The sequence below is a fragment of the Eleutherodactylus coqui genome, chromosome 4, assembly GCF_035609145.1.
Source record: "Eleutherodactylus coqui strain aEleCoq1 chromosome 4, aEleCoq1.hap1, whole genome shotgun sequence".
Taxonomy (NCBI): domain Eukaryota; kingdom Metazoa; phylum Chordata; class Amphibia; order Anura; family Eleutherodactylidae; genus Eleutherodactylus; species Eleutherodactylus coqui.
In genome coordinates, this window is record NC_089840.1 from 4,422,681 (window position 1) to 4,442,322 (window position 19,642).

A 19,642-nucleotide genomic window follows, 5' to 3' on the forward strand; every position below is an offset into this window, starting at 1 on the left:
CATGGCAGCGGCGCCTCACACTTCCGTCCAGCGACGAAGCAGTTAATCTGTCCAAAGCGCGCTGTACAACAAGGCGGGAAGAGATTGGCGAGGCACGCCCACCTCCACGAAAACCAACCAATCCCAGCCGCCGCTCGGATCCCGCCGACCAATAGGAGCTGTCCGTTAGCTAGTTGACAGGTAGAGCCGACACCTGAGGCGCTCGCTCAGCTCTGTGGTGCCGCTCTTGTTTACCTCAGTCCTGGGTCTGGGGAATAATAATCGTGCGTCACCGAGCCGCTCACGACGTCAATCAGCGGCAGGCGCATTATTTACTATAGATGTGCCCCGACGACTACTCGGGCCAATAATGATGCTCTAGTCGTCACGCTGGCGGAAAAACAAGCCGATGTGAGTCATCAGCTGCCGCTCCGGATGCCGGCGGGGGGCGGGCGTGAGTCAGCGCACTGGACGGCTTCTCCCGCGCATTTCTAATTTAACTGCGCCACCAGTGTGACGTCACCGCCTAGCAGTTGGCATGCCAACCGTGGGGCGAGCTACAGGATGTTTATGTTTGCGGTGCTTGTCAATAAAGCTCGTTGATGGGGAGGGGGAAAAAAGTGCTATCGATCATGTGATCCGGTGTGGTCATGTGTGCTGCTAGTCACGTGAGCTTCCACAGGAGGAAACATGGGGACCGCGCTGGACATCAAGATCAAGAGGGCCAACAAGGTGTACAGGGAGGGGGTAAGAGCAGGGCGCCCCCACCTGTCATGAGGGGGTCAGCACACCCCCAGATACTATGTGCAGCATCACAACTCCTGGCTTGTCCTGCATGCTGGGACTTGTAGTACGCTGTGGGCAGGGCTGTAGATCGGTGAGCGGAGGGGGTGCAGCGCTGCGGCCGTCATACTCGGGATCGGCGGGGGACCCGCAGGTTGTAAGTGATGGTGCCTCCTAACGAGGACCGCACGGCGCTGATTAGGTGTCTACAGGGGGCGCCGAGGCGCCGTTATCAGCGGGGGGCATTTTGTGCTTTTTTTCAGGGTTTGTCCGCTTGAACCCCCTCTGACCCTGAGAGCGGGGGTCCTAGAAGACCCTCTAAGACTGGAGAGTACACAGCGCTTGCACTTCTGGTGCCGCCATTGATATGGACGGCACTGCAGGACGTGGGTGAGACCACCGCTCCGACCATGCAGAGACCTTCAGGGGCCCTGGGGGCCCAGCAGCTGGCCGCTCACCAGAGGGCTGGCTTATAGCTTGGCACAACCTCTTTAATCTTTCTGTAACATCGTAGGCTTCAGTTTCACTGCTTGCTGTCAGTGAATGGGAGCCATCCTGTTTTATTGTCTGTGAGGTCCTGCGCAGGTCGCCTTTGGCGCACGGTTGTCCTGCTCCGTTATTTGGAGCAGAACAATGAAAGTAATGGCGTCTATTATACGCTGGACACCAACAGCAGCCGACAGACCCCACAAGCGTTTAAAAGGGTTGTCCAGTTGTATAGTGTTGCTGGGCTATCCTCAGGTTGGGTTACCGATCGTAGATGGACGGGGTTCCCACAATCAGCTGTTCTTCAGGCCAGTGCACTCATGCACTGAGCTAACTTCTCCAGGAAGCAGACAGCTCCGTTCCTATAGCAGTGGTCAAGCTTGGTATTGGCCATTCCTTTCACTGAGCACTTGGCATGCAATACCAAGCCTGACCACTGCTGTGGGACGGAGCTATGGGCTTCCTGCACAAATCATCAGCTCAGAGATCAGCATGATACTTTTTGTGATGGTCCCCATCAATCGATCATTGACCTGCGCGGAGGATTCACCGGTAATAGTTTACAACTGGACAAGCCCTTTAAGTGTTTTACCTTTGAAATAGCGCTGCATGTGATGCAGATGTGAACGAGGTCCTACATGGAGCCCGTCATCGTGTTTACGAGTCTGTGGGGCCGTTTCATACCCACCGGGTGCCCCGTACCAGTGCGGTGTCCCCGTGACGCTGCCGTGCACAGTGTGCATGCTCATTCACAGCTGGATGAAAAGCCTCCCCATGGGCGGCAGCATCATGGGGGCACCACATGGTAACGGGGCGCTGGTGGGTATGAAACGGCCCACAGACTCCCCATAATGTAGATGACCGCTTCCCTTCAGTAAATCTGCAGCAGCGCAGGTCTCTCCCGTCTGCACATCCCGGTCGGTGAATGGCGGCCCGCGGCTCGCTGGATGGTGCAGCCTGGAAATGGCGCACTGCGTGTTTCTGTCCGCATGATCGCTGCAGAGTTAGCTGCTCCATAAACCAATCCAGGAAGGTCGGCTAGACCCCTCCGTCCTGCAGCCACACAATCCACTGACCCCAACCGGCTGCTTCGGATATAATGGGGCCCGCTGCAATGTTTATTGTTTCATGTGAATAACCCCCTTCCTGCGCAGCCCGGTGCCCACTGATGGGGCTTCAGCTCTCCGTGTATACACAGAGCAAATCCACCCACGTGAGTGAGTGCACCCACGGGAGCGCAGGCGACCGGCCACCCACGGGAGCGCAGGCGACCGGCCACCCACGGGAGCGCAGGCGACCGGCCACCCACGGGAGCGCAGGCGACCGGCCACCCACGGGAGCGCAGGCGACCGGCCACCCACGGGAGCGCAGGCGACCGGCCACCCACGGGAGCGCAGGCGACCGGCCACCCACGGGAGCGCAGGCGACCGGCCACCCACGGGAGCGCAGGCGACCGGCCACCCACGGGAGCGCAGGCGACCGGTCACCCACGGGAGCGCAGGCGACCGGTCACCCACGGGAGCGCAGGCAACCGGTCACCCACGGGAGCGCAGGCTGTCCTGGGCTGGAACTCTGCATTTTCCTTGTGGATTGTGTTTTGCTTCTGTGTAATCGTATATTTCACGCAAGCAGAAACAAACTAACTGGGTTGACATATTGTGCATCTATACGGGATCCCACTGACCAAAATAGGATTTTCTGGGGTTTTTTTTTGTGTGTTTAAATATGTGTGTGAAAAACCCCAGATCTGAATAACCCCAATGCAAATAAATGGGGATTTAGCGCTCCGTGCTCCGTGCATAGAATGGAGCGTATATGTGTCCTTGTGAATAAGCCCAAAGACTGGAGCGAATGCCCTAAATATGCTTAGAAATTTGGATTGCTCTCCACAAGCCCATCCGCAGAATACAGGTATCTGGTTGTAGACTTGGAATCCTAGACTGGTAGAGTTGGAAGGGACCTCCAGGGTCATCGGATCCTCCAGGGTCATCGGATCCTCCAGGGTCATCAGGTCCAACCCCCTGCTCAGTGCAGGATTCACTAAATCATCACAGACAGATGTCTGTCCGCCTCTGAAGACTTCCATTGAAGGAGAACTCCCCACCTCTCGTGGTAACCTGTTCCACTCATTGATCCCCCTCACTCTCTAATATCTAATCTGTGTCTCCTCCCTTTCAGTTTCATCCCATTGCTTCTAGTCTTTCCTTGTACAGATGAGAATAGGGCTGATCCCTCTGCACTGTGACAGCCCTTCAGATATTTGTAGACAGCTATTATGTCTCCTCTCAGCCTTCTCTTCTGCTAAACATTCCCAGATCCTTTAACCGTTCCTCATAGGACATGATTTGCAGACCGCTCACCATCTTGGTACCTCTTCTCTGAACTTGCTTCAGTTTGTCTGTCTTGTATAAAGTGGGGTGCCCAGAACTGGCCCCAGTATTCCAGATGAGGTCTGACTAAGGAAGAGTAGAGGGGGATAATGATCTCACGTGATCTAGACTCTATGCTTCTCTTAATACATCCCAGAATTGTGTTTGCCTTTTTGGCTGCTGCATCACATTGTTGACTCATGTTCAGTCTATGATCTATTAGTACACCCAAGTCTTTTTCACATGTGCTGCTGCTTAGCCCAATCCCTCCCATTCTGTATGCTCTTTCTTTATTTTTCTTGCCCAGATGTAGGACTTTGCATCCCTCCTTGTTAAATCCCATTCTGTTAGTCGCCGACCACTGTGCAAGCTTTTCTAGATCTTTTTGAATCCTCTCTCTTCCCTAGTGTTAGCTATCCCTCCTAGCTTTGTGTCATCAGCAGATTTGATCAGTTTCCCACAATTCCCTCCTCCAGATCATTTATAACAATGTTGGCCCCCACTGGGCCCAGGACAGAGCCTTGTGGCCCCCCACTTGAGACGCCCGACTTGTTAGTAATGTTACAATCCACGATGGAGCGCTGAGTAGTCGGAGTTTCTATTCCTGTTGTTGCTTCTTCATGTCCCCTATAGGAGGTGTTGTCCGGAGTCGTCGTCGTTATGAGCAAAGATACAGTTCAGCACCAGGGAATCTCGCTGACCATGGAGGGCGCCGTCAGTCTGCAGCTCAGCGCCAAGAGCGTCGGGGTGTTTGAGGCTTTCTACAATTCAGTGAAGGTAAGAAGCTTCCCTCCAGGAGTCGCCTAGATAAGTGAGAAGAGGCCGTTGGTGACGGCTGACGTCCCGCAGCCCAGAGGTTCCTGTTATGGGAGATCTGACCCCTCCTACGTCGCTGGTCATTGATTTACTGGAGCGGAGTGTTGTCAGGAAGAGAAGCCTCTGCGCAGAGTCAGAAGGGTCCCATCGTCTTACAGAGGCTTGTGACGAGACCTCTCCGACCATCCTGTGTCTGACGCCTCACGGATCGTTCTCATTTGACTTTCCCTTTAATTTTGCTACGTATTTCATTTTTTTTAAAGGAAAGGTGGCCGTAAGTATTTCTAGGCCTCTCATTGGTCGGGCTCCCTTGCTCCTCGGAGGGCCGTGTCCTCTCTAACCCAAAGATCTCCAATGGATTCCCAAATCTGTGGTTGAGAATCTTCTATTCCCTCAAATAAAGACGGTAATGGGTCTGGAGTGGACCAAGGGGTGCAGCGCTCACAAGAGCCGCCTGTGGGGGTCACAGAACAGACTTGGCTCCGATTGCAGTTGTCAGCTCCTTAGACCCTGATGTCAGCGTTGACAGTGGCAACTAAGCAGCTAACCAGAGGGGGGCGTCATCACCATCTTCACAAGGGGGTGCTGATGGGTTCACAGGGCAGCCACAAGTGTAGGGAGGGCTGCCATACATCAGTCTGGTAAGCTCTGATATATTGTACAATCGTGCAAGTGATCGCAAGTTCAGGTTCCCCATACGGGGGCCAAAGAAACACCTAAAATAAGGTAAGGAGCCTTTTCAAAAAGTATTACAAATATGAAAGTACAGAACAAGTTTTTCCCCTTTTCTATATATATAAGCACCGTATGTGTCGGACCGCAGGGCGCCGGGCGGGACTACAGAAATCGGTCACACTAATTAAAGCTTCCCTGATGGCTAAAGAAGTGGAGGGCTCAGCTTCAGGCGGACGCGGCCAGCAGCCGCAATAGAACCGGAGCAGTCCAATCTGTTAGAATGGGAAGAAACCCCTAATCTCAGGGTTGTGCAGTGAAGCTGCGTACGGGCCGTCACAGACGGGGAGGAAGGCGCCGACAGAGCAGTTACTGTCCTAAAGTAGTAAAACATGACCCGCATTTAGTCGGTTTCGCTGTATTTGCGCTGAACCGCAGATTAAAGTTAACGCATGGTTTTTGCTGCACCGCGCACGCTGGAAGAACAAACGCCAAAAAATAATTGCACCATTCTGTTTTCTTTCCTGTTTTAACTACCTTAACTTTTAAAAGCTTTTCCATGCAGTAAATGGTTCCATTGAAATACAACTCATCCTGTAAAAAACACGAAAACCCACGACCTCACACCGATGGTGGCAGAAAAAGGGAAGTCTGGGGGTCAGTAAAGAGTTAAGCTGTATAAAATAAAGGCTGTAGCTCCCTCTAGTGGGGAGTGTAAGATGATGCACATGTATAAGCTGCTACTGTCCGCACTGCTTTTACTGCTCACTTACTATCGTGACTAGAAGGAAGGGGTCCTGAGCAGGGACCCCCGGCTGACGGCCATGCAGCCACATGTGACGTACAGATGGTTCATCCTGAGTGGTTGGCTCCTATACCCACGTGTTGGTGCACAGGGGTGTCGGCCTGGGACGCCCTCGTGTGGCATCTAATGCTACGCTTACACCGGACGACTGTCGGCTAAACGATCCGCACGGCGGCTGATGTCACCGCTAGTTGTTGGCGTTTACAGGCAGATCACCGCCGAGTATCGCTGACCTACGTGAAGCGGGGAGCGTTTAGACGCAGCGAGGAGTCAGTGAGCCGGCCGCGGCTGGCTGAAAAGGGAGCAAGTAAAGTAATAGTGGAGATGTTCTGCATTTAAAGGTAACGATTGTTGCGTAGTTCTGTGCGATAACCGTGTAAATGGCCCTCCGCAGTTTTGTGCGATAACCGTGTAAATGGCCCTCCGCAGTTTTGTGCGATAACCGTGTAAATGGCCCTCCGCAGTTCTGTGCGATAACCGTGTAAATGGCCCTCCGCAGTTCTGTGCGATAACCGTGTAAATGGCCCTCCGCAGTTCTGTGCGATAACCGTGTAAATGGCCCTCCGCAGTTCTGTGCGATAACCGTGTAAATGGCCCTCCGCAGTTCTGTGCGATAACCGTGTAAATGGCCCTCCGCAGTTCTGTGCGATAACCGTGTAAATGGCCCTCCGCAGTTCTGTGCGATAACCGTGTAAATGGCCCTCCGCAGTTCTGTGCGATAACCGTGTAAATGGCCCTCCGCAGTTCTGTGCGATAACTGTGTAAATGGCCCTCCGCAGTTCTGTGCGATAACCGTGTAAATGGCCCTCCGCAGTTTTGTGCGATAACCGTGTAAATGGCCCTCCGCAGTTTTGTGCGATAACCGTGTAAATGGCCCTCCGCAGTTCTGTGCGATAACCGTGTAAATGGCCCTCCGCAGTTCTGTGCGATAACCGTGTAAATGGCCCTCCGCAGTTCTGTGCGATAACCGTGTAAATGGCCCTCCGCAGTTCTGTGCGATAACCGTGTAAATGGCCCTCCGCAGTTCTGTGCGATAACCGTGTAAATGGCCCTCCGCAGTTCTGTGCGATAACCGTGTAAATGGCCCTCCGCAGTTTTTGCCCTTGAAGTAAATGAACTGATCCTTAATGATTTATTTCATTCCAGCCCATTCAGATCTTGAGCAGCACGGTGGAGATGGTGAAGCCCGGGAAACTCCCCAGCGGCAAGACAGAAATCCCTTTTGAGTTCCCACTTGTCATGAAGAGTAACAAGGTTCTGTACGAGACGTACCACGGGGTGTTTGTGAACATCCAGGTGAGTGCAGGGTCTCCCTCCAGGGGAAGCCACGGTCTCATCTGTAGACGCAAAACAGTGGGAAACCTTTGTACCCCCTCATGACAGCCATACGCCTATATACAGTTAGGGCCAGACATATTTGGACAGTAACACAATTTTCGCGGGTTGGGCTCTGCATGCCACCGCATTGGATTTGAAATGAAGCCTCTACAACAGAATTCAGGTGCAGATTGTAACGTTTAATTTAAAGGGTTGAACAAAAATATCTGATAGAAAATGTAGGAATTGTACACATTTCTTTACAAACCACATTTAAGGAGCTCAAAAGTAATTGGACAAATAAACAAAATATTTTTTTCAATATTTTGTTGCGAATCCTTTGGAGGCAATCACTGCCTTCAGTCTGGAACCCATGGACATCACCAAACGCTGGGTTTCCTCCTTCTTAATGCTTTGCCAGGCCTTTACAGCCGCAGCCTTCAGGTCTTGCTTGTTTGTGGGTCTTTCCGTCTGAAGTCTGGATTTGGGCAAGTGAAATGCATGCTCAATTGGGTTAAGATCTGGTGATTGACTTGGCCATTGCAGAATGTTCCACTTTTTGCACTCATGAACTCCTGGGTAGCTTTGGCTGTATGCTTGGGGTCATTGTCCATCTGTACTGTGAAGCGCCGTCCGATCAACTTTGCAGCATTTGGCTGAATCTGGGCTGAAAGTATATCCCGGTCCACTTCAGAATCCATCCGGCTACTCTTGTCTGCTGTTATGTCATCAATAAACACAAGGGACCCAGTGCCATTGAAAGCCATGCATGCCCATGCCATCACGTTGCCTCCACCATGTTTTACAGAGGATGTGGTGTGCCTTGGATCATGTGCCGTTCCCTTTTTTCTTCCCATCATTCTGGTACAGGTTGATCTTTGTCTCATCTGTCCATAGAATACTTTTCCAGAACTGGGCTGGCTTCTTGAGGTGTTTTTCGGCAAATTTAACTCTGGCCTGTCTATTTTTGGAATTGATGAATGGTTTGCATCTAGATGTGAACCCTTTGTATTTACTTTCATGGAGTCTTCTCTTTACTGTTGACTTAGAGACAGATACACCTACTTCCCTGAGAGTGTTCTGGACTTCAGTTGATGTTGTGAACGGGTTCTTCTTCACCAAAGCAAGTATGCGGCGATCATCCACCACCGTTGTCTTCCGTGGACGCCCAGGCCTTTTTGAGTTCCCAAGCTCACCAGTGAATTCCTTTTTTCTCAGAATGTACCCGACTGTTGATTTTGCTACTCCAAGCATGTCTGCTATCTCTCTGATGGATTTTCTCTTTTTTTTCAGCCTCAGGATGTTCTGCTTCACCTCAATTGAGAGTTCCTTTGACCGCATGTTGTCTGGTCACAGCAACAGCTTCCAAATCCAAAACCACACACCTGGAATCAACCCCAGACCTTTTAACTACTTAATTGATTACAGGTTAACGAGGGAGACGCCTTCTGAGTTAATTGCAGCCCTTAGATTCCATTGTCCAATTACTTTTGGTCCCTTGAAAAAGAGGAGGCTATGCATTACAGAGCTATGATTCCTAAACCCTTTCTCCGATTTGGATGTGGAAACTCTCATAGTGCAGCTGGGAGTGTGCACCTTCAGCCCATATTATATATATATAATTGTATTTCTGAACATGTTTTTGTAAACAGCTAAAATAACAAAACTTGTGTCACTGTCCAAATATTTCTAGCCCTAACTGTATGTCCTAATGGCCTGTGCCCCATGTAGTTGGCGCCTATATAGCCATCAGCCTTGTGTGAGGGCATGGGCTGCAGCTTCCTGCTATGCAGACTCTCTGACATGAGCTCCTCCTGGGTATATAACCTGATAATGGGTGATTAGAGTTCGTTGGACAAACCCTATATATGTATGTATCCATTGCCGGGGACTACTGCCAAGCAGCTGTTCGTGGACTTTGTGTGCTTGTGCACTGAACTGTTTTTGGCAGGAAACTAACAGCTCTGATCTCACTGCAGTGGCCAGGCCTGGTATTGCAGGCAACGTTCCCACTGCAAAAAAATGGGAACTTGGGCAGAAATACCAGGACGGACCACTGCAGTGAGATCGGAGCTGTCTGCTTCCTTCAGATATCTGCTCAGTGTAGGAGTTTATGGAGCCAGCAACTAACGGATCAGCAGAATCAGCAATCTAAATTATCAATAGCTATTCCTACAGATTGGCCATCAATAGTTTACAACTGGGCTGCCGCTTTCAACCCTCCCTGTCTGCTACTATATTGCAAAAAGTAAAAAACTTTTTCCAAGTTGTCACATTAAAAAAAAAAATAAGTTGTATGAACCCCAAAAATGGTATTAAGAAGAACTACAGGTCACCCTGCAAACAAATCGAGCTCTACCACAGCTGCTTCAATGGAAAGCGTAAAAGCTTCTGGGGGTCAAAACACAACGGCTATTTTTTGCTATATATATATTTTTTAAAGCCTAGATCCCAGACTGCAGTGTGAGCTGACCGCGGAGCGCAGTGCCCCAGTGTGAGCTGACCGCGGAGCGCAGTGCCCCAGTGTGAGCTGACCGCGGAGCGCAGTGCCCCAGTGTGAGCTGACCGCGGAGCGCAGTGCCCCAGTGTGAGCTGACCGCGGAGCGCAGTGCCCCAGTGTGAGCTGACCGCGGAGCGCAGTGCCCCAGTGTGAGCTGACCGCGGAGCGCAGTGCCCCAGTGTGAGCTGACCGCGGAGCGCAGTGCCCCAGAGTGAGCTGACCGCGGAGCGCAGTGCCCCAGAGTGAGCTGACCGCGGAGCGCAGTGCCCCAGAGTGAGCTGACCGCGGAGCGCAGTGCCCCAGAGTGAGCTGACCGCGGAGCGCAGTGCCCCAGAGTGAGCTGACCGCGGAGCGCAGTGCCCCAGAGTGAGCTGACCGCGGAGCGCAGTGCCCCAGAGTGAGCTGACCGCGGAGCGCAGTGACCCCGGTCATGAAGGGGGGAAGCAAGAGCATTTGTAGCTTCATCTTTAGATGTGACTCGGGATCGTCTGCAGTTGTATAAATAAAGCTTGATGATGGCATTTAGAAAGGTGTTCTACATACAACACTAGATCTCTTCTTGCTGTCTGTGAATGGAGACGTTCTCAGAGCCTAAACATGCATGCAGGCTTACTACTCACAGCGGAGCACTTGCTGCAGTTGTACCCTGTGCCGGCTGCTAGCTTGTTATAATGTATGGGCGGGGGATTGTTTACAGGGGGTTCATGCTGTCGCTTTGGGATGAGTACTGAGCGGTATTTCACGTGGTGTTTTTCTGCACGCAGTATACCCTCCGCTGCGATATGAAGAGATCGCTCCTGGCAAAGGACCTGACCAAGAACTGCGAGTTCATCATTCATTCACAAGTAAGTCTCCTTATTGAGAACACACAGTGCCGACCCAGAGCCGGCCCTGAAGGACTTGTAGGGGCGTCCACACTGGATGATCTGGAACGGCCCTTTAACGATTCAAGAAGTCGCTGGTTTAAACGATAATCGTTCGGTGTAAATGAAGCCACAATAAATGGTTTTATGCAGCATAAATGTCGGCGTTGGCGCGTTCACTAATGCGGCGCGGTCACTAATGCGGCGCGGTCACTAATGCCGCGCGTCCACTAATGCCGCGCGTCCACTAATGCCGCGCGTCCACTAATGCCGCGCGTCCACTAATGCCGCGCGTCCACTAATGCCGCGCGTCCACTAATGCCGCGCGTCCACTAATGCTGCACGTTCAGCCGTTCTCCTCTGATATGGTGAATGTGAACGACTGAGCGATTTCTCGTTTATGCAGGCAGATACATCGTTTCCTCCTTCAAACAGGTTGCCCAGGGAACTCTGACCTCGCTCATTTACACCGCGCCGGCGCGGCCGGAGCTCCCCGCGCTGCCATGTAGCTAGCTGAAGATTGATTTCTCAGCCCCATCTTCTTAAGCTGGATAGGGGTTTTCTAGGAAGGATTAAGAGAACCTCATGGAGGTGTTCTGGGTTAGAATTGCTATGAAGGACATGAGGGCTGGGATAGTAACCAGGGCTTGTTGGTGATGCTCTGCGTTGGCACGCGGTTTAGTTAAATGTGACTGAGATAGTTGGACTGTTTGTTGGACTTGGAGATTGTTCCCAGCAGGAGAAACCGAGTCATCCTGTAGATAGGAGACCTTCTAGTGGCCCACAAAAATGCATGATGTTACAGCAGCTTGTGAACCTCTCGGGCTCTTCGTCAGGCTATAATGGAATAGATCCAAAGAGGCATGAATATATATATACACACTTATAACATACATATGATGCGGCACCGATATGGATATATATATATATATATATACTCACACTTATGACATGGATGTGATTGGTTCGCACTTAAAAGGAATTCTGCAACAGAAACAAACTTTTTTGTCTAGACAGTGATAGGGGAGTGAAGGTTTTATGGTCCCTGAATTAGTGTTGGGGGATCACCAGGCCAGCAGTCGTATCTGTGCTATAGATGTCTCATACCTCCCAGTCACCCATAAATCCTGGGGAATAATTTAACCCTCTGTTCGGCGTGTCAAAAGTTGTTAACAATTTATATTCTCAGATTCTTCTATGGTTTGGATTAAGGTCACCCGGTGGTGCTGGAAACGCGTCAGCGAGCGCCTGTATCGGGTTTTACTATTATAATGGAGTTTTAATTGTTCTAAAGCCTCAGGTTTTATAGTACTTCTCATTATGGAGCACGCTGGATCTCTCCTTGTGGGCTTCCACAGCGTATGTTTGCTCTAATGTGTCCCGTGAATCTGGGTGTGGCTGGTGAAAATGTCTTGTGTTTTGCTATTCTTTCATTTGGGCAGGAAGTTTTGGCCACGCGGAGCGGACTGGCAGCAGATTTTCCACGCAGGCAGCATTTACATTGTAATAGCAGCAAAGCGGAGCTTTCAAAATCTCATCCATACACTGTGGAAATTGACTTCCAGTGTGGGACTTAAAGGGGCGGTAACTTCTCAGACGACTTCTGCTCATTATTTCTGTAATATGCTTGCAGTAAAAATGTTGTAGCTTTACCGTTGTAAATCATGTTTGAAGTGGTTGCCACTAGGGGGCTCCCTTCCAGCTTCTCTGTCGTTGGGTACAGAGCTTCTGTAGTAACAAGAGCATAGGGATGCTTCCATAACAGGGGGAGCTCTAATGCACTTACATGCTGCAGGCTGACAGATCTGCAGACACTGATGAGGATTTCCAGTCTCTCCTGCTGTTAGTGTGTGGGGGTATGTGCACACATTACACACAAAGCTGGGAGAGCAGAGGGGTGGGCATTCTGATATTAACTCCCTGCTGATTGGATCAGAGAATGTGCAATGCAGTGTGGGAAGTGAGGGCAAGAAAGTCAGGACGGTGACCTGGCAGAATGCTAAGCTTGATAAGCGTCCCCTTCCCTGATAGTGAATTACAAACAGAACAATTGGGAAGAACCGCCTGTAAATGAGACCTTAGACATGAAACTGGGTCCGAAAACAGCAGATGAGGGAATGGAGAACCGGGGGGATTGTAGAAAACAAGAACAAATGACAAAACAAAAACTCCTGCGCTCCGAAGACGATCCCATATATATAGACAGCCATTCAGCAAGATCACCAGTACACTTACCTGAAAGGGGGAGGGGTCTAGGAGAAGTCCAAAATCACCCCCCCCCCCCCCCCACCTTGAAGGTCCAAGTTACTTACTGCAAGCTTTTTTTTATGTTTGTCTGTTTGGGAATCGCCATTCAATCCGTGTTTAATAATCTTAGATCCGTGATGTCGCCCTAACCCGCGTCCCTTCTGTGCTCTAGAGAGGAGCAGTAGGCTCAGGCCTGCGCTGCCCTCCATACCTTTTTTGTACACCTTATATATCTATCCTTCCGTTGTCTTGCACACCTTGAGCGGCGCTCGCCAGGTGAGTCTCCCGTATTTCTGCGCGCTCTCACTTGTGATAGTAATACGTCCTCGCAGCGGCGCCGGCCTGAACGTCTTGTTCAAAAAACGGGTGCGCTTTAAATCTGCAGGATGTCGACTACAGCAGCGGCTCTCCAGTGCAGATGCCATGTCTTTAACCCCTTCATGATGCGCCCTTTTTTTTTTTCAATTTTCCATCCCCCCCCCCCCCCCCTTAAAAAATTCGTAACTCCTTTATCCATCGGCGTCGCTGTAGGAGGGCTTGTTGTTGTTTCTTGTGGGATGAGTTGTATTTTTCAATGGTGCTATTTAATGGACTGAAAAACTTAAAAAAAAATTCTAAGTGGAGTAAAATGAAAAAACAAAAAAAACAACATTCCGCCATCTTTTAGTGCGTGTTGTTTCTACGGCGCACAAACTGCAACAAAAATGACCTGATAACGTTATTCTGCGGGTCAATAAGATTACTGCCATACCAAACTTGGATAGTTTTTTTTCAAAGACATTTAATTTTTTTCAATTATTTTCTGCCGCCATCTTCTGCGCACAATAACTTTTTTTATTTTTCCGTCGACGTAGTTCAGCGAGGGCTCTTTTTTTGCGGGATGTCCTGTAGTTTCTGTTAGTACTAATTCGGAATACATGCGACTTTTTGATCGCTTTTTATTGTGTTTTTTCTGGGAGACAGGGTGACTGAAAAAGTGCATTTCTGGCGTTGTTTGGTTTGTTGTTTTTTTTTTGCGGATGACGTTACCGTGCAGGAAAAATAATGCGCTACTTGGATAGATCGGACTTTTATGGACGCGGCGATACCAGATATGTATTTTTATTTTATTATTTAGACTTTAATAATAGATATGACAAAAGGGGGGTGATTTAAACCTTTTTTTTCTTGCAATTAAAAAAACTTTATCGCTCATTTTTTCACTTTACTTTTAAGCCCCCCTGGGGGACTACAACATGCGAAGGTTTGATCGCTCCTGCAGTATGATGTAATGCTATAGCATTACGTCATACTGCAATTTGACAGGCAGCCTATCAAGCCACCCCACGGGGATGGCTTGATAGGCAGTCTCTCAAGGCAGCCCTGGGGCCTTTCAGAAGGCCCCCGGCAGCCATGACACCTGCACAGCTCCCCCAATCTGACAGCGGCATTTAAAGGGTTAATAGCCGCGATCAGCCGAACGTCCAATCGCGGCTATTGCGCGCGGGTGTCAGCTGTAATAAACAGCTGACGCCCGCGCTGTATGCAGAGTGGTCGCCCCGCGACCACTTTGCATACACACACCGATGCTCCAGGACGTAAATTTACGTCCTGGAACAGGAAGGGGTTAATGACGGGCGCGATTCTGCTCTGAAATCTGCACCAGATGGGGCGTGTGTTTTTTTTTTTTTTTAATCTGGATTTTTCTCTGCATAACGACCGCTGTGGAAGTTCTACAGCAAATTCCACCAAATATGGACACAACTTAAATGGTACTCTTAAAAATACAACCCGTCCCGCAAAAAAAAAGAGAAGTCCTCCTATAGCCATGTAACCGAAAAACTAGAAAAGTTATGTTTTTATTATATATGGGGAAAGAAATCAAGTTGTGCTGCGGCCTGAAGGGGTTAAATACGGGAATCTATTTAGTAGTACTTTATGCTAAGCGATACGATTTATTCCAGGCCTGAGGCTGCACTACTGAGACGCCTCCATGTGCCTCCTGTCAGGTACAGGGTGTAGATGGAAATCTCCGTATATCAGCCGGGATAGATGGTGCCAGCTGCAGTGCTGTCAGGATGCCCCTGCGTGGTATCAGGCTGGCACACTGATGGGTTCAGAGCTCTGCTTGGAAGTAATAAGGGTCTAACGCTGGAGGCCTCATCCGCTGCAGGAGTATCAGAGGAGGTAAAATATGTATGAGCTAAATCACTTCTGCGGGTACAGCGTCTGCTCTCATCGGGGTGATGGCACCGCTCAGCCTGTGCCCATAAAACTGCCAGCATAGCGTGTAATAGAAAAGGACACCTTCTCCTGAATGCGATGCCTCCTCACGCCGGGGGACGCTTCTGTACAAGAAGGACCTGAAGTGAATATGAAATTAGAGGAGGATTTGCACATTTAAAGGTTAGCGGCACTTCTCTATTAATGTACAGACTAGACGATTCGCAGCATTGTTCTATCTCCTGCCATGCTGTGTCCGTACTACAGAGAAGTGTCTCTATTATATACCATTTATGTTCAGTAGCCTGTACCCGCAATCTGCTTCACCACCCTAACAGTTTTATTCGTCTCCGTCTCGCTCGTATGCCAGGTGCTGTGAAGGGGAAGCCATTCTATGCTGCAGCTGGCTTCTCCTATCACAGCTCCCTGCCCAATGCACTCACAGGCCTCACAGGGACACACAAGTCGCCTCTGAGAGCCTCTTCATTGTGCAGAACTTCTGCAACTTTCTGATAGATGTTTAGTTTCAATTCCTCACCAAGATCCAGAATTCAAGGTCTCTGCTTCCTGTCAGGGAATGGATGTATTATTATTTACAGTTGGAGGTTAGACTAATGTCCAGACCGCCTACATCTTATATGTGAGCGTTTTACAATAGTTGTATCTGAGCAGTTTGGGTTTTGTTTACCTGCACTGATACACTGTAACAAACTATCAGGACAGAAGATGTGTTTAAAGGGGATGTTTAGTCACAGGACGACTTCCCTTTTAATAGAGCTATACTTACAATGCTGCGGTTCTGGCGATTGGCTGCCGCAGTCACATGACTTCCTGTGAAGGCCGCTGTTACAACAAATGTGGCGCCCACAGCGGGGCTGCAGCTCTGGACCCGGCCGTGCCGGAGCGGGAAAAGAAGCTCTAGTATTGTAATACAGACCGGCCTCTTAAAGACACGTTGGCCTCAAACTGGAGAACTCGTATGTAAGATCGGCCAAACGGGATACAACTGTAACGATTCCTCAGCTGTATGGAGGTATTCGGCCCAGAAGTATGAATGCCGCTGCCTCCTGCATCCAGCAGGAATCAACAGTTATCGTTCCGTGTAAATGCTGGCCAACTGAACGATGAATGAAAATTCATTCACTTCTTATTCGCCGTCCAGTGTCTGCATGCAGAAAAACTGAACGATGGATTGGCTTGTGTGAACAGGTAGTCGTTCGCTAACAGTGATTGGAGGCGGGCGGCCAGAAGATCCCCGACCTGCTTCACCTCCGTTCACCAGCGATGCTCCTTCCTGCGTACAGGCGCTGGCGCTTCCGTCACCCAACTGGTCATTCCGTGTAAAAGGGCTTTCAGAACATTTCTATTCATCAACGGCGAACTGATCGTCCGGTTTCAGATGAGCGTATTGTAAGACATCCATTCTACGGATCTGGAATACCAACGTATGACGTTACTGCTGTATGTCAGGAATTGCCTGCGTGCCTTTTATTTTCTGACTGCTTACTTCAAAAAGAAAATCGACGACATCCGGCAGGAAATAACTTCCCAATCCCAGACCGGCTCCGACCCTAGTATCATCAGCACTGCATCTAGCTCCTGCTCACTGCCTGTACTTAGACCAACGACAGAGGAAGAAGTCTCCACCCTGCTCTTCTCTACTCACCCCACCACCTGTGCTAGCGACCCCCTCCCCTCACACCTCCTCCGGTCCCTCTCCCCTCACACCTCCTCCGATCCCTCTCCCCAGTAGTCCTCTCCCATCTCACCACTATATTCAACCTCTCTCTGACCTCTGGCATCTTTCCCTCCTCATTCAAACACTCCATCATATCCCCACTGATAAAGAAGCCGACCTGTGACGCGACTGATGCTGCCAACTACCGACCCATCTCAAACCTCCCCTTCATCTCCAAACTACTAGAACGGCTGGTTTACTCCCGCCTTGTAAGCTATCTATCAGAAAACTCTCTTCTTGACCCCCTACAGTCTGGCTTCCAACCCCAACACTCAACAGAAACCACCTTGACTAAAGTGTCCTAAACGACCTCCTGAAGGCTAAATCGAGGGGAAAGAATCAGCCAACCCAAACAACCAATCAGGTTGCTAGAATTGTGAATCAGCCAACCCGCACAACCAATCAGCTTACAAATCGAGCAGAGGTCTTGTCGAATATAATATGTGTCCCCCAGGGCTCGGTCCTTAATCCCCTCCTCTTTCCCTTGTGTGTGGCACCATAACTCCCAGCACACCTGCTGTCTTGGGGTTATATTCGACAACCCACCCCCACCCCATCTCTCCTTTTACTCCCTACATCCAATTTCTGGCCTGGACGTGGCAGCTGTACCTCAAGAATCCGCTCTCTTCTCACTGTGGACACGCTAAAAACGCTTACTGTTGCCCTCATCCACTCCCGGCTCGATTATTACAACTCGTTGCTGATCGGCCTCCCCCGCACCAGACTCTACCCTCTCCAATCCATCCTGAATGCGGCAGCCAGGCTCATCTTCCTGTCCAGCCGCTACTCGGACGCCTCTGCCCTGTGCCGGTCAAATCCACTACCCTCATCCATAAAGCCCTCCATAGCACCGCGCCGCCCTACATTGTATCCCTCATCCACAGCACCGCGCCACCCTACATTGTATCCCTCACCCATAGCGCTGCCCTACATTGTATCCCTCATCCACAGCACAGCCCCACCCTACATTGTATCCCTCACCCATAGCGCTGCCCTACATTGTATCCCTCATCCACAGCACCGCACCGCCCTACATTGTATCCCTCACCCATAGCGCTGCCCTACATTGTATCCCTCATCCACAGCACCGCGCCGCCCTACATTGTATCCCTCACCCATAGCGCTGCCCTACATTGTATCCCTCATCCACAGCACCGCGCCGCCCTACATTGTATCCCTCATCTACAGCACCGCGCCACCCTACATTGTATCCCTCATCTACAGCACTGCCCTACATTGTATCCCTCATCCACAGCACCGCGCCGCCCTACATTGTATCCCTCATCTACAGCACCGCGCCGCCCTACATTGTATCCCTCATCCACAGCACTGCCCTACATTGTATCCCTCATCCATAGCACCGCGCCGCCCTACATTGTATCCCTCGTCTACAGCACCGCGCCGCCCTACATTGTATCCCTCGTCTACAGCACCGCGCCGCCCTACATTGTATCCCTCGTCTACAGCACCGCGCCGCCCTACATTGTATCCCTCGTCTACAGCACCGCGCCGCCCTACATTGTATCCCTCGTCCACAGCACCCAGCCCGTGCCCTCTGCTCCACTAATGAAATCAGACTGCGCACCCCTTTAACCCGAACCTCTCATTCCCGCCTCAAGACTTCTCCAGAGCAGCACCAGTCCTCTAGAACGCGTTACCCAAAACTATCCGGGCAATCCCCGACGCACAAAACTTCAGGCGTGCTCTAAAAACGCCCCTCTTCAGGGAGGCATGCCATATCCCCTAAACCAAACCCCTCTGTAGTCCCCTGATGACATTCCCCCTGACTGCAGTCCCTGTCAGCCACAATCAACCGGCCCCTGAAGTCACACCGATTCAGCTGCTATATGGCCTGACCATTGTCTGTGTGTATAGCATCCCTCACTCTCCGCCCCGCCATACCGTGCCCATCTCTACCCTGCCATACCGCGCCCATCTCCAGCCCTTTACCTTCTGTATCCCCCCATTATCTGTAGTATGTAAGCTCGTTGGACCCCGCACCCCTACTGTCTCCATCAGCTGATTACTGCATGTAGCCGGGGTTTTTATTCCCCCTGTCTTGTAAGCGCTGCGGAATATGTCGGCGCTATAGAAATAAAGATTATTTTCTGCTGGACGGATTCTGATCCCTACTTATCTAAAATAAATGCTGTAAAATGGGTAATTGTTTAAAAACTGCCATGAAGAATGTATCCATGTGAACAGATCATAAACTTGAGCTCCGTATGAAGACCCTCAAAAGGCGGAGCGGCCAAATGCAGCGAGTTAGACTGTAGCAAGATGGGAATGAGGGGCGGACTGTTAATCCTGCGGACATTTGTATTTCAGCCTCAGAAAGGAAAGCAGACGCCGAGCCCGGTGGACTTCAGCATCACGCCAGAGACCCTGCAGAACGTTAAAGAAGTGAGTGAAGGGAGAGGATGTGGGGCCACGGGGGTCTAACGCTTCACCTCTAGGGGGTGGTGTCTGGGTTTTGGAGCTTCCACTGTAAAGGTAAGTCTACCTTATTGATGCAGATCTACAGCAGACTTCACCAATCAAATTGAAGAGAGAAAATCTGCTGCAGATCCTCATCAAACGCTGCAGAACATTCGCAGCAGATCCGCCGCACAAGAACGTAACCTAAAGATGGATTCACATGCGGCAGATTTGATGGGACTGAGTCATCCAAATGAGGTTTGGGGAAATCCATCTACTTACCGCCAAAATAACCTCATTCAGACGATTCAACGGATTGTCAGTCACAGAAAGTTTCGTAACAAATCTGCCGCACTTTCTAGATCAGGAGCTGCATTCAGCTCACAAGAGGGGGAGGGGAGAGCCGGACGCTGCCTGTATCTGACTGGATGACTGTGATGATGGCTC

General features: G+C 50.5%; 1 protein-coding gene across 1 annotated transcript in view; it reads left to right on the forward strand.

The window, feature by feature from the left end:
• The first annotated feature begins 654 nt into the window (after positions 1 to 654).
• The window catches only part of VPS26C (VPS26 endosomal protein sorting factor C), a 33,119-nt gene continuing 14,131 nt past the window's right edge, over positions 655 to 19,642 (forward strand). The window contains exons 1-5 of the mRNA XM_066598974.1: positions 655 to 726; positions 4,251 to 4,394; positions 7,057 to 7,206; positions 10,492 to 10,572; positions 19,106 to 19,180. Of these exons, the coding sequence (XP_066455071.1) occupies positions 670 to 726; positions 4,251 to 4,394; positions 7,057 to 7,206; positions 10,492 to 10,572; positions 19,106 to 19,180 (507 nt within the window). The 5' untranslated portion in view covers positions 655 to 669. The remainder of the gene's footprint in view (positions 727 to 4,250; positions 4,395 to 7,056; positions 7,207 to 10,491; positions 10,573 to 19,105; positions 19,181 to 19,642) is intronic.